The sequence below is a fragment of the Camelina sativa genome, chromosome 20, assembly GCF_030686135.1.
Source record: "Camelina sativa cultivar CO46 ecotype springtype chromosome 20, ASM3068613v1".
Lineage (NCBI taxonomy): Eukaryota > Viridiplantae > Streptophyta > Magnoliopsida > Brassicales > Brassicaceae > Camelina > Camelina sativa.
In genome coordinates, this window is record NC_141899.1 from 8,468,382 (window position 1) to 8,481,620 (window position 13,239).

At 37.7% G+C, this 13,239-nt stretch overlaps 5 protein-coding genes, 1 non-coding gene and 4 pseudogenes across 7 annotated transcripts; 7 read left to right on the top strand and 3 right to left on the bottom strand.

Moving 5' to 3' along the window:
• Nucleotides 1–18: 18 nt before the first annotated feature.
• LOC109131452 (auxin-responsive protein SAUR24 pseudogene) lies at nucleotides 19–565 on the bottom strand (annotated as a pseudogene).
• A 562-nt stretch (nucleotides 566–1,127) lies between these two features.
• Nucleotides 1,128–1,759, top strand: LOC109131432 (auxin-responsive protein SAUR24). Its single transcript, XM_019242454.2, has one exon. The coding sequence runs from the start codon at nucleotides 1,239–1,241 to the stop codon at nucleotides 1,509–1,511; it is 273 nt and encodes a 90-aa protein (XP_019097999.1). The 5' UTR covers nucleotides 1,128–1,238; the 3' UTR covers nucleotides 1,512–1,759.
• A 464-nt stretch (nucleotides 1,760–2,223) lies between these two features.
• Nucleotides 2,224–3,343, bottom strand: LOC104770131 (auxin-responsive protein SAUR21-like). 2 transcript variants are annotated; one of them, XM_010494497.3, is made up of 2 exons: nucleotides 3,203–3,343; nucleotides 2,224–2,695 (listed from the first exon to the last, which is right to left on the bottom strand). In XM_010494497.3, exon 2 carries the CDS (start codon nucleotides 2,691–2,693, stop codon nucleotides 2,415–2,417), a length of 279 nt encoding a protein of 92 aa, XP_010492799.1. In that variant the 5' UTR covers nucleotides 2,694–2,695; nucleotides 3,203–3,343; the 3' UTR covers nucleotides 2,224–2,414. The 2 variants fall into 2 exon arrangements, with proteins under 2 accessions (XP_010492799.1, XP_010492798.1); XM_010494496.3 differs by having other exon boundaries at nucleotides 2,224–2,700.
• Nucleotides 3,344–4,086: 743 nt separating this feature from the next.
• Nucleotides 4,087–6,499, top strand: LOC104770132 (phosphoacetylglucosamine mutase). Its single transcript, XM_010494498.3, has one exon. It carries the CDS (start codon nucleotides 4,596–4,598, stop codon nucleotides 6,267–6,269), a length of 1,674 nt encoding a protein of 557 aa, XP_010492800.2. The 5' UTR covers nucleotides 4,087–4,595; the 3' UTR covers nucleotides 6,270–6,499.
• A 668-nt stretch (nucleotides 6,500–7,167) lies between these two features.
• Nucleotides 7,168–7,723, top strand: LOC109131434 (auxin-responsive protein SAUR24 pseudogene; annotated as a pseudogene).
• Nucleotides 7,724–8,107: 384 nt separating this feature from the next.
• Nucleotides 8,108–8,853, top strand: LOC104770133 (NAC domain-containing protein 40-like). The gene has a single exon (XM_010494499.3). It carries the CDS (start codon nucleotides 8,211–8,213, stop codon nucleotides 8,682–8,684), a length of 474 nt encoding a protein of 157 aa, XP_010492801.1. The 5' UTR covers nucleotides 8,108–8,210; the 3' UTR covers nucleotides 8,685–8,853.
• Nucleotides 8,854–8,985: 132 nt separating this feature from the next.
• Nucleotides 8,986–9,527, bottom strand: LOC109131430 (auxin-responsive protein SAUR21 pseudogene; annotated as a pseudogene).
• Nucleotides 9,528–10,748: 1,221 nt separating this feature from the next.
• On the top strand, nucleotides 10,749–11,272 carry LOC109131433 (auxin-responsive protein SAUR24 pseudogene; annotated as a pseudogene).
• A 134-nt stretch (nucleotides 11,273–11,406) lies between these two features.
• On the top strand, nucleotides 11,407–11,478 carry TRNAW-CCA (transfer RNA tryptophan (anticodon CCA)). The gene has a single exon. It is a non-coding gene; the product is annotated as a tRNA-Trp (tRNA).
• Nucleotides 11,479–11,665: 187 nt separating this feature from the next.
• On the top strand, nucleotides 11,666–12,889 carry LOC104772337 (putative F-box protein At1g50870). The gene has a single exon (XM_010496967.2). The coding sequence runs from the start codon at nucleotides 11,723–11,725 to the stop codon at nucleotides 12,881–12,883; it is 1,161 nt and encodes a 386-aa protein (XP_010495269.2). The 5' UTR covers nucleotides 11,666–11,722; the 3' UTR covers nucleotides 12,884–12,889.
• Nucleotides 12,890–13,239: the final 350 nt, after the last annotated feature.

Sequence of the window (13,239 nt, forward strand, 5' to 3'; positions counted from 1 at the left end):
GTCTTTAGTTTTCAAAGATTGTTTCAAAATGTCTTGAAAGTTGGTATGATAGTGTAAGCTCCAAAAAAAATGGCATCCAATCTCTAAACATTTACACAACTCTTTCAAGAAAAAAGAGTAAACATCTATATACAATAAAATAGTCTATTTTTCTAACTCAGATGAACTAAATGTAGGATCATCATCATTGGAGCCGAGAAGTCACATTGATGAAGGTATCTTCAGGACAAGGAATCGTTAAGCCACCCATCGGATGATCAAATCCAAACTCTTCCTCCGATTTACTGAGGAGCGCTTGGAATGTAGGCTGGTTCAAGTATGATACTGGCACCAAATATCTCTTCTTCTGGCTCTCTCCTACGTACACTGCAAGAAACCCTTTTGGTGCTGCCGAGGCTGCTGCCGTGGAGCGGCCTAGAATCTTCTTTGCACCCAGTAGACTTCTCACAAAAGCCATTTATGAAATTCTTTCTTTGTATGAAAATTTTGAATTTTTTTTGAAGCTAAATCTGAAAGATGTAAGAAATGATTCAAGTTGTTTGGTATATTGCTTGTTGTTTGTTGATGATAATAAGAATGGGATATGTATGTATATATAGAAAGATTAATGGTTGAGTTGAAACTTCCCTGAAAAAATCCTTGAAACTTGTGGACTTGAAGCGTGGGGGACAAACTAGACCAAGAGTTCACATGGTTCTGTCTCTACCATTTGGAAAAGATGCATAAATGCAATTTGTCTTGATGAGATAATAAACTGTGTGTGGGACAATAAACTAGAAACAAACTACATATGCAATCCACAAGGGTTTGTTTGGTCAATGTTTTTTTTTAGATAAGACATGCAATTGTCAATAACAACCAGCAAGTTTCTATTCTCCATGTTCTGTGACGATCCCATTCTCTAATCTCTGTGGTCTAAATGGTGGATTTAATAATAAATTGAAGTGGGAACCTGATGTTGTTCAACAACAGAACATAACGTCTTATATCATCAAGACTTCCAATGGGATAGACAGAACCATGTTCTCTGTTCTAGTCTGTCCCACACGCTTCAATACCACAAGTTTCAAGGATTTTGCAAAGAGGTTTCAACTCCTTCATTGATCTTTCTATATATACACACACAACCTCATTCTATCCATTATCAACTAACAACAAGCAATCCAATAACTTGAATCTTTTCATTCATCTTCAGAAGCTTTAAAAAGAATTCAAAGTTTCAGACAAAAGAAATAGAAATGGCTTTGGTGAGAAGTCTACTGGGTGCAAAGAAGATTCTAAGCCGCTCCACCGGAGCAGCCTCGGCGGCACCAAAAGGGTTTCTTGCAGTGTACGTTGGAGAGAGCCAGAAGAAGAGATATTTGGTGCCAGTATCATACTTGAACCAGCCTACATTCCAAGCGCTCCTCAGTAAATCGGAGGAAGAGTTTGGATTTGATCATCCGATGGGTGGCTTAACGATCCCTTGTCCTGAAGATACCTTCATCAACGTGACTTCTCGGCTTCAATGATGATGATATAACATAGTGTTCTTGGAGTTAGAGTTGTTCCTTGTAAATAGAGGATTAGTTCTTTTTTTTTTTCTCTTTCTTCTTGAAAGAGTTGTTTCTAATTTTTTTTGAAGTGGGTGCAGCTTTGATGCTATATACACAATCACAATTCATGTGGACACATTTTGGATCGATTATTGAAAAAAGGACAATGCCAAATGAAGAACTCTTGTATTATAAATTTATAATATAACCCTTTTTAAATAAAACCAAGTGAGGTTATATATAATCCGGATCCATGGCTTATTTTAACCACTTTATCCATTGAAATATTTCATCATACAAAGAAGGAGATAATATTAAATTAAATTGATCATGCAGTGCAAAGCAAGAAAAGTAAACCACTAAAACTTGAACAATATAATCTTCAGAATTATGCAAAGAAGATTATTTGCTGCCTTGGTGGCGCCACAAGGATCCTTCTTGCATATGTTTGAGAATGCACCTGAGATTTCTCTGTTCTGTTCATAATTATTTTGTCCGAAGGTAATTTATATTACAATCTCAAGCTAGCTTTGGCGTTTTCTGTAGTGAGATCACTGAAATTTTTTATCTTATGATTGAGTTAAGTCAGCAGAAGAAGAGAAACTTAATGAAGATATAAGCAAATACTCAAGAAATTGTCAACTAATAAGAATATTTATGCATTATATATACAACAGCAAGATAAAGCTTTTAGTAGAAAACTTTCTGCAATTCGCATTAACACCATTGTTTCTCACACAAAGAATGACGTTCACATTTGAGTATTGTAACCTTTTACACAACTCTTTTCTTTGAGGAAAAAGGTTGACCTATTTACACTGAATAAATTATATCTCTAACTCGAGCTAACAAATGTTAGATCTATATCTTCTTTACGGATCATCTTCCCTGTAATACAGAAGTTACAGAGATGAAGGCATCTTCAGGACAAGGGATCGTTAAGCCACCCATAGGATGATCGAACCCAAACACTTCCTCGGATTTACTGAGGAGAGCTTGAAATGAAGGCTGGTTCAAGTATGAAAGTGGCACCATATATCTCTTCTTCTGGACCTGGTCCTCGCCAACATACACTGCAAGAAACCCTTTTGGTGTTGTAGCTGTTACAGAGCGGCTCAGAATCTTCTTTGCGCCCAAGAAACCTCTCATCAAAGCCATTTCTAATCTTCGAAAATGTAAACTGAAGATGGATTAGCGATAACAAATTGATTGCTCAGATTCAAGCCTTGGAATGGTATACTACTTGGTGATTTGAAGAGTTGGTTTTGTTTCCGGATGTATAAATAGATCAATGAAAGAGTTAGAACCACCCTACAACCAATGAAACTGTGGTATACAAGCGTGGGACATACAAGAACAGAGTTTCACATGGTTTTGTTTTCCAGATAGATAGAGAGATAGATGACAAACGATGAAAGCTAATGAACATTAGATGGTGCACTTCACAAGGGTTTGTTTTCTGAGTGTCTTTATAACTAATAAAGAGATAAGATGAGATATTGAATCTTCTCTTGTCTATAATAATACATTAGAAGGTCTGATTTCTTAATTATGTGGCGGGACAATAAGTTGCCTACCAAGAGAACATGAATGACACATTCATGTTCAAAGGACATAATCTCATGGGATGGAAACTTAAATTTGATTGAAATGTAAGTGTGACTAACCTGTCAGACATCCATGTGGATATCTCTACAAGAACTTCAGCTACTTCATCGAACCACTACCATCAGATGGGGCCTTATGAGGTTGAAATGTGGGGCAAGACATGACAAACCATGTCTCAGTACATATTAGCTACGCTTCTCTGAGCCTGAAAAGACAGGTTAGTTATCTACTTATCTTAAAGTGGTATAAATCTATAAAAAGAAGTCCCCAAACCCTTAAACCACATAAGAACTTCTCATATCTTCTTCAGGAAACAGCAAGATCTTTCTCTCTGTAATCATCTTTAAGTACAAAATAAAAAAAGGAAAAGATAAACACATACCCATCAAATGGTTTAATGGCTTTCAGAGTTCCTCGTGTGCTGCAATCAATGCAATTCTTCCGGCAAGCGAAACTGTTTGCAACCTCAAAGTCTGCTGATGTTCCAAAGGGATACTTTGCAGTGTATGTTGGGGAAAGCCAAAAGAAGAGATACGTGGTTCCGATATCGTTCTTGAGCCAAGCATCGTTTCAAAATCTGCTAAGAAATACAGAAGATGAATTTGGGTTTGATCACCCAATGAGTAAACTAACGATCCCCTGCAGTGAAGAAACTTTTGCAGCTTTCACCTCTAGTCTCCAAAACACACATTTTACTCTATAGATTATTCTTGTTAGACAACATCTTGTACATATATAAAGCTCTCCCACAAGACTAATGTAACATTTTTCCTCGCTTTTCAGCGAGTTGTAAAAGATCTCAAGCTCCTAACAAATCAAAGAACATGTTCTCAAAGTTCCAATATAATCAAACTAAAAAGATGAGATATTGAAGGTTCACATATACTAACAAAGAGCTAATCTTTCTTATTCCACAATTTTAATAGAGCTTCTAAGCGTAAACCAAGTTAGCTTCTCTCTAATACTCAAGACAAGCAACCAAACAAACCAGCACGCAAGAAGAATAAAAAAACCCAAAGTTTCTATAAATTCTTGGGAAGGAAATCTACTTGTAAACTGTTCCTCAGCTTTCAACTAAACGAAACCCTAATAATCGCAATCGGCAACTTTCCCATTGCACTACTCAATTTGACCAAAATACTTCATCTAACAGACAGATATATTGGTAAAACTGAGAAGAGCAAACTGAAAACTGTCGTTTGGAACTTGAGATCTAATCAGAGAACCAAACTGTTCATCGGACGTTCAAAGAGCGAGAGAGAAGAAGAAGTTAATAAGCGAAGAAGACCGAGAAAAGGTCAAGAGATCTGACTTCGCTGGAGAGAGACGCAGGAGATGAAAAAAGGAAACAAATAAATAAAAATGCTTCCTTTATGTCAAAAATAAAATAAAAAAGCTTCCTTTACGTTTTATTTGGTTCAATTCTACTCTCTGTTTCTCTCACAAAGCGCCATGGACGAGATCCAAATTGCTTCACTCCTCAAATCATCTGAGCTTTTCCCAATTCCTCAAGGCCTTAAGCTATCGTATGGAACAGCTGGGTTCCGAGGCGATGCAAAACTGCTTGAATCGACTGTTTACAGAGTTGGGATACTCTCAGCTCTCCGATCGCTTAAGCTCGGATCAACCACCATCGGGCTTATGATCACAGCTTCGCACAACAAAGTCTCTGACAATGGCATTAAAGTCTCAGATCCATCTGGAGGTATGCTTTCTCAGGAATGGGAGCCTTTCGCAGATCAGATCGCTAACGCAGCCTCTCCTCAAGAACTCGTTTCGTTGATCAGAGCATTCGTGGAGAAGGAAGAGATTAAGATCGGTGGGGATAAAGGTGCAGAGGTATGGTTAGGAAGGGATACTAGACCTAGTGGTGAGTCGCTTCTCCGAGCTGCGGAGATCGGAGTTGATTCAGTTTTGGGTTCTGTTGCGGTTGACATTGGGGTTTTGACAACTCCGCAGTTGCATTGGATGGTTAGAGCTAAGAATAAAGGTCTTAAGGCTACTGAGAAGGACTACTTTGAGAATCTCTCTACTTCGTTTAGGTGTTTGGTTAATCTTATTCCAATTAGTGGAAACAATAAGTTTGAGATTAGCAAATTGCTTGTAGATGGTGCTAATGGTGTAGGTGGACAGAAGATTGAGGAGCTAAGAGCGTCTTTGAGTAATCTTGATCTTGAGATTCGTAACACAGGTAGAGATGGAGGTGTGCTTAATGAAGGTGTAGGTGCTGATTTTGTGCAGAAAGAAAAGGTTGTGCCTTTAGGATTTGGGTTAAAGGATGTAGGGATGAGGTGTGCGAGTTTGGACGGCGATGCAGATCGGTTGGTATACTTTTACGTTCCTTCAGATTCTACTTCTGATGTAAAGGTTGAGTTACTTGATGGTGATAAGATTTTATCTTTGTTTGCTCTCTTCATCAAAGAGCAACTCAACGTTCTTGATGATGGTAATGAAGGGAAGCAGTCTCGTCTTGGTGTTGTGCAGACAGCTTACGCTAATGGTGCATCCACGGATTACTTAAAGCAGTTGGGTTTAGATGTTGTTTTTGCTAAAACTGGGGTGAAGCATTTACATGAGAAAGCAGCAGAGTTTGATATTGGAATCTACTTTGAAGCTAATGGCCATGGGACTATACTCTTCTCGGAATCTTGCCTATCTTGGTTGGTTACCAAACAAAAGGATCTAACCGCCATAGGTCAGGGTGGTTCTGAAGAGCACAAAGCGGTTTCTAGACTAGTGGCGGTGAGTAATCTGATTAACCAAGCGGTTGGTGATGCTTTAAGTGGAGTGCTCTTGGTTGAAGTGATTCTGCAACACATAGGATGGTCAATACAGAAGTGGAATGAGCTATACAAAGACCTTCCTAGCAGACAGATCAAGGTTGAAGTTCCAGACAGAACAGCGGTTGTGACCACAAGCCAAGAAACCGAGGCTCTGAGACCTTTGGGGATTCAAGATGCTATTAATTCTGAAATCAAGAAGTACTCGCGTGGCAGAGCTTTTATAAGGCCATCGGGTACTGAAGATGTGGTGAGAGTATATGCAGAAGCATCCACTCAAGAAGCTGCTGATTCTTTGGCTAACTCTGTGGCTCAGCTCGTCAAAAGCTTCCTTGGTTCAAGCTAAAGATCCATCTGAATTTCTGCGAGAGAGTGTTAGTGGGTTTTTTTTTTCGTTTTTCTTGTTCATCTCTTAGCTTTCACATCTTTTGTATAACCCAAATGACATGTCCTCCTGTCTTTCTTGTCTGCTTCATGTGATTGACTTTGTTTCTCTTCTAGCTCTTCTGCTCCCTCTCCTCAACGCCATTACTACTTTTCTTTTTAATGAAGCTCTAAGAATAGAATATTCTTATCCTGAAACTGTGCAAGTGAAAGATAGTTGTTAAGGAATCAGTAGCAGCTACTTATAGTAAAACAATGGTGTACTTGAAGAAAGCTTATGGCTTAATCTCTTGCTGAAGGGGAACCTAGATTATGCCTTTGTCTTTCTGCCTTAATTGTCGACAACTTTGTCTGTGACAGCAACTTCACCACCAACCTAGCACAGAATCTTCATTTACGTATACTGTCATGTGTGATCCTATTTGTGTATATGATAAAAGAACCAACTGAACTAGTGACAGAGACTTATTGTTCTGTTGTTGAGAAACTTTAGGTCCCCACTTTTAAGTTGTTATGAAAACCATTTAGACCACAGAGATTAGAGTATACGATGATCACAGAACAAGGAGAAGAGAAACTTGCTGGTCATTATTATTGACTATAGCATGTCTTATCTAAAAAAACATTGAGAAAACAGTCCCTTGTGAATTGCATATGGACTTTGTATTTAGTTTCTTGTCCCACACTCAATTAATTATCTCATTCAAGACAAAATTGCATTAATGCATCTTTTCCAAACGGTGAAGACAGAGCCATGTTCTCTGTTCTAGTGTGTCCGACGCTTCAAGACCACAAGTTCTTAGGATATTTCAGAGATGTTTCAACTCCTTCTTTAATCTTTCTATATATACACACTTAACTCATTCTTTCTATCATCAACCAACAACAAGCAATCCAATAACTTGAATCTGTTTATTCATCATCCGAAGCTTTAAAGAGAATTCAAAAAATTTCAGACAAAAAAAAATAGAAATGGCTTTGGTGAGAAGTCTATTGGGAGCAAAGAAGATTTTAAGCCGCTCCGCCAGAGCAACCTCGGCGGCACCAAAAGGGTTTCTTGCAGTGTATGTAGGAGAGAGCCAGAAGAAGAGATATTTGGTGCCAATTTCATACTTGAACCAGCCTTCATTCCAAGCCCTCCTCAGTAAATCGGAGGAAGAGTTTGGATTTGATCATCCGATGGGTGGCTTAACGATTCCCTGTCCGGAAGATACCTTCATCAATGTGACTTCTCGGCTCCAATGATGATGATCCAACATTTTTTGTTCTTCCTAGTTTAGAAATAGGGATTATTCATTGTAAATAGCTGAGCATTTTTGCTCTTTCTTCTTGAAAGAGTTGTTATAAATGTCATTTTTTTATGGAGCTGACATTATCATATCAAATTTCAAGACATTTTGAAACAATCTTTGAAAACTAAAGACCACAACATTTGAAGAACCTCTATTTATAGTTAAAAATCATGGTTAGACAAAATATAAGTTACCGTATTTATCATCCGATTTTCATTATTAAGATAATAAGGAAACTAATAATCTTGTATTTTAAAAAGAAAAAAAAAATGTAATATTTGGTGTACTTATCTAAAATCTTATTTTTACCCGCTTTATTTTACCAAGTAGATTGAATTAAGTTACGTGCGAAGTAACTGTTTTTTTTTTCCTTTTTTCGTTTTCCTAATGGCCCTTGAAATCAATATACATACACAATATTATAAATACGAGTATACGACGAGACCACTTTTGTTCTATTTGCCTAGCTTCAAGTTTCAGGTTAGAGCTTCAAAGTCTTTAACGCGTTTTTATTTATTCTTCCTACATCTCTTCTCTCTTAACCCATAAGCTTCTTCATTCGTTTGATATATTTGCGTTTCGATCTTTGTCTTGCAGAAGAAGAAAAGAATATGTCGATGGTTGAAAAATACAACGAGAAAGAGCAACAAGAGTTTGTTGGGTTTAGGTTTCATCCTACGGAGCAGGAACTCATCCGCTATTGTCTTGGGCGTAATAAGGTTGCCAAAACATCGAATAAAGTATTAGAGTTAGAAGACAAGACCGATTTATATGCCAAAGAGCCGTGGCGGTTGACTCACACAGAGACAGACTTTTTCGAACCTAACCAGTGGTACTACTTCGTGACACGGACTGGAAAGAGCCGCAAAGTCAGAGGAGAGACGTGTGAGGGACGTTGGAAAGCACTTGGGAAGCTGAGTAATGTCGTATCAGAAGATAAGCGTGAGGTGATTGGGAATAAGAGGAGTTTTAGTTTCTACGTCAAAGGTGAGAGCACCTCGAGTGGTTGGACCATGACGGAATACTATCCCCTTGATGGTGGCTCATTCCAAAATCAAGTTCTCTGCCACCTTAAAAGACCATGATTATGTGAGTCGTCGTTTGGTTAATTTTAGTCAAGAGGATGATGACTTCTACTTCTTATTTTATTTTACTTCAATTCTATGCATGTATAGTTTGAAAGTTCCCTAGTAGTCTTATTTATTTATGAACAAAATTTATATTTAAGGAGAATATCATATGTTTTCTTGTTTATTTATGACATATAGATCATTAAAGTTCTCATGAAGAGTTTTCATAATCGGGACAACATTTATCTTTGTTTTGAGCTGAGGAAAAGACATTGTCTCATCTAAAATGTCTTAACAAGAACCATGATTGTGTCTATTGAATAAAAATATGGCATCCATTTTCAAATATTTTAGAATAACTCTTTCAATAAGAAAGAGAAAAAAAGAAAGAATAAAAATCCTCTATTTACAAGGAACAAGTCTATCTCTAACTCGGAAGATGTACAAATGTTGGATAATCATCATCGTTGGAGCCGAGAAGTCACATTGATGAAGATATCTTCAGGACATGGTATCGTTAAACCACCCATTGGGTGATCGAACCCAAACTCTTCTTCGGATTTACTGAGAAGAGCTTGAAAAGAAGGCTGGTTCAAGTATGAGATTGGCACCACATATCTCTTCTTCTGGTTCTCTCCTACGTACACTGCAAGAAACCCTTTTGGTGCCGCCGAGGCTGCTCTTTTACTCATGGAAGCAGCTGCGGTTGAGCGGCTTAGAATCTTCTTTGCGCCCAATAGACTTCTCACCAAAGCCATTTTTGTATGAAAAGTTTTGAATTCTTTTGAAGCTTAAGATGGATGAAGAAAACTCTAGTTATTTGATATATTGCTTGTTGCTGGTTGATGATAGGAACAATGGGTTAAGTGTGTATATATAGAAAGATCAATGAAGGAGTTGAAACATCTCTGAGAAAATCATTGAAACTTGTGGTATTGAAGCGTGTGGGACAGACTAGACACTAGAACAGAACTCACATGGTTCTGTCTTTACCATCTGGAAAAGATGCATTAATGAAATTTGGTCTTGATGAGATAATTAATTGAATTTGTAGCAAGAAACTAAAAACAAATTCCATATGAAGTTCACAAGGGACTGTTTTTATAAGATACGACATGCTATTGTCAATATAATAAGGCCCAGCAAGTGTCTTTTCTTCTGTGATGATCATATTTCTCTCATCTCTGAGGTGTATTTTAATAAGACTTTGAAGTGGGGACCTGAAGTGGCTCAACATAAGAACAACAAGTGATCTCTTTCATTCTTCTTTGCATTTATAATATAGACATGGAGAAAAAAATTGTGAAGTGGTGAAAATATGTTTGTTAGCTCCAGGGTGGTTTGAAGTCTGCAGACTGCATGTATGTTCTTTATTTAGTTTTCTCTAACGAAAGATTATGTATGACATTCATAATAATGGTGCATTTGAAGAAAGTTGTTAATGTTATACCTTGTTCTCTGGCTTAAGAAGGCACTTGGCTCTGCTTTAATCAAAGCGCATGCCTTTTGCTTCTTGTCTCAAACTCTGACTTTATCACGAACCAACATGGCCCCTCTATTGAACAACTTTGACTACCGCACAAGAATCTTCTTTAACTAACTTTCATGTGTGATTCTATTTGTGGATATAATGAAAAAGAAAAGAACAACTTTACCAGTGACGGAGACTTGTTGTTCTGTTGTTGAGAAACTTCAGGTCCCCACTTATAAGTTGTTATGAAAACCATTTAGACCACATAGATTAGAAAATAGGATGATCACAGAACATGGAGAAGAGGAACTAGCTGGTCATTATTATTGACAATAGCATGTCTTATCTAAAAAAAAACATTGCGAAAACAGTCCCTTGTGAATTGCATATGGAGTTTGTTTTTAGTTTCTTGTCCCACACTCAATTAATTATCTCATTCAAGACAAAATTGCATTAATGCATCTTTTCCAAACGGTGAAGACAGAGCCATGTTCTCTATTCTAGTGTGTCCGACGCTTCAAGACCACAAGTTTCAAATGATTTTTCAAAGAGGTTGCAACTCCTTCGTTGATCTTTCTATATATATATATATACATACTTAATTCATTATTTCTATCATCAACCAACAACAAGCAAATCCAATAACTTGAATCTTTTCATACATCATCAGTTCAGAAGCTTCAAAAGATTTCAAACTTTTCAGACCAGAAGAAATAGCAATGGCTTTGGTGAGAAGTCTATTGGGAGCAAAGAAGATTCTAAGCCGTTCCACCGCAGCAGCCTCGGCAGCACCAAAAGGGTTTCTTGCGGTGTATGTAGGAGAGAGCCAGAAGAAGAGATATTTGGTGCCAGTCTCATATTTAAACCAGCCTTCATTCCAAGCTCTTCTTAGTAAATCCGAGGAAGAGTTTGGATTCGATCATCCAATGGGCGGCTTAACGATTCCTTGTCCGGAAGATACATTCATCAATGTGACTTCTCGTCTTCAATGATGATGATCAAACATCTTTTGTTCTTCCTATATAGTTTAGAAATAGGCTTATTCATTGTAGATAACTGGAGCATGTTTGCTCTATCTTCTTGAAAGAGTTGTTCTAAAAGTTTAGAGAGTGAATACCATTTTTATGCTAAAGACACGATTCATGTCAATACATTTTGGATCGATCGATCATTGAAAAAGAAAGACAAAACACCAAACCAATTGAAGAACTATTTCTACTATAATTGATTATGAATAAATAAGACTAAGTGGACTATTAGGCATCCGGATCCGTGGCGCAATGGTAGCGCGTCTGACTCCAGATCAGAAGGTTGCGTGTTCGATTCACGTCGGGTTCAAATCCCCGAACATTTAATCCGGAATTCTTTTTTTTATTATTTAACCGAAAGTTTTGGTTTAAAGTATAAAATAGTTCAAACAAAAACCATAGGGTTTTGAAGAAAGTATTAATTAGGGTTTGAAGATCGATCCACTATGGATTCAGAGGAAGAGAAAACGGGAGAGATTTACGGAACATCACAATCTTCCTCGCTGATACAAGGTATTTTTGAGCAAGCTGCCATAGATAAACAAGAGAAGAACATGGGAGAAATCCAGCAGAGAGCAACACATGATGAAGAAGAAGAAGAGGAAGAGTACAGATCTCAACCAGACCCGATTCCACTCGATCTAACCTTGGAGATACTCTCAAGACTTCCTGCAAAATCTATTGTGAGGTTTCTCTGCGTATCAAAGCTCTGGTCTTCCTACACTACACTTCCAAGTTTTATCAGCTCATTCGCGAGTCGGCCACGGCGTCTTGTGCTCACCTTCTTGAAATATAAAAAGCGATTCATTTTCTCGTTCCCTCAACACGAGAATACTGACGGTTCTTATTCTCCGTTCTACAGTTATGAGATGAAAAACGCAAACTCTTGGAGGCGGAACTGCAGTTATTATCCATCTCAATCCGTCCAGGGCTTTATTTTCTTCAAAGGAAACGTGTTTTGGAACCCAACCACGCAACAGGTTTTACAGTTACCAAAGCCCACAAGAAAACTCCGGTTTTGGGGACATACTTATTTAGGATACGATCCATTGGAGGGTAAATACAAAATTCTGGTCATAAACTCCCAACAGCATCGGATTCTTACATGGGGAGGAGCTCAATGGAGATTAATACCCAATGGTTTCCCTTCGCATTTTCCTGGTATATACTTAGGTTGCGTTGATGGAGTTCTCTATTATGAAGCCTTTTTTGTTATTGGTGGTGAAAGCTGTATAATGAGCTTTCATGTCGGATCTGAAAAGTTCAATCCTATACATTTTCCCGAGGGTATAAGTTCAAATTTGTATAGTTTTATGATAGTACCTTATGAGGAGGGAAGGTTAGCCTTAGTTGGTACTACATATTTCCCTAATATATCTGTTAAGCTATGGGTTTTGGAAGATGCAGATGGACACGAATGGACGTGTAAAAGCTTTACCTTACCTCCTAGGACTAGGAGAGGATGGAATAACCTTGAATTAAAGGGTGTCAGCGATGCTGGTGAGCTTGTTTTTACACCAATGGTTTTGACAGACTCGTTTTATGTTTTATATTTCGATCCAAGGAGAAACACTATTAGAGAAGCCTTGTTTCAAGGAATTTTTGGTGATGAATTCGGATGCCGTTACAGACTTGGTGACAACAGTAAATACAGCAGTACATTCAACGTGGATGTGTTCCCAAATCACATGGAGAATTTCGTGTCTTTGTTGTAAAGTAGCGAGCGCCCTTCATCGCTCAAATTCTCTCTTTAATGCTTTTTTGCACTTTCTTTGTTTTTCCCTTTCAACGACACCTCAAATTTATGAAACTTCTCTATGTCTTTGATTTTTCTAGTGAAATTTATTAAGTTGAATCCATCCCAACATGTTTTTTTTTTCGTGTTACCATCTTCATATATATAACCACTATTGCATATATTAGTCCTTAATATCCGAGACTGGTATGGTCTGTTTCTAGCATTTGTTAAGTGCGCCACTTTTCCTTCTTCATATTGAAGATCAGGACAAACGCAACCAGATAATCACAACCAAGAACCATACGCATATGCAGGCAACGATCATAAGCAAAC

Excerpts from the sequence above, each read along its gene's own strand:
- LOC109131432 (XM_019242454.2), top strand. The coding sequence starts at position 1,239 with ATGGCTTTGGTGAGAAGTCTACTGGGTGCAAAGAAGATTCTAAGCCGC.
- LOC104770132 (XM_010494498.3), top strand. The coding sequence starts at position 4,596 with ATGGACGAGATCCAAATTGCTTCACTCCTCAAATCATCTGAGCTTTTC.
- LOC104770133 (XM_010494499.3), top strand. The coding sequence starts at position 8,211 with ATGTCGATGGTTGAAAAATACAACGAGAAAGAGCAACAAGAGTTTGTT.
- LOC104772337 (XM_010496967.2), top strand. The coding sequence starts at position 11,723 with ATGGGAGAAATCCAGCAGAGAGCAACACATGATGAAGAAGAAGAAGAG.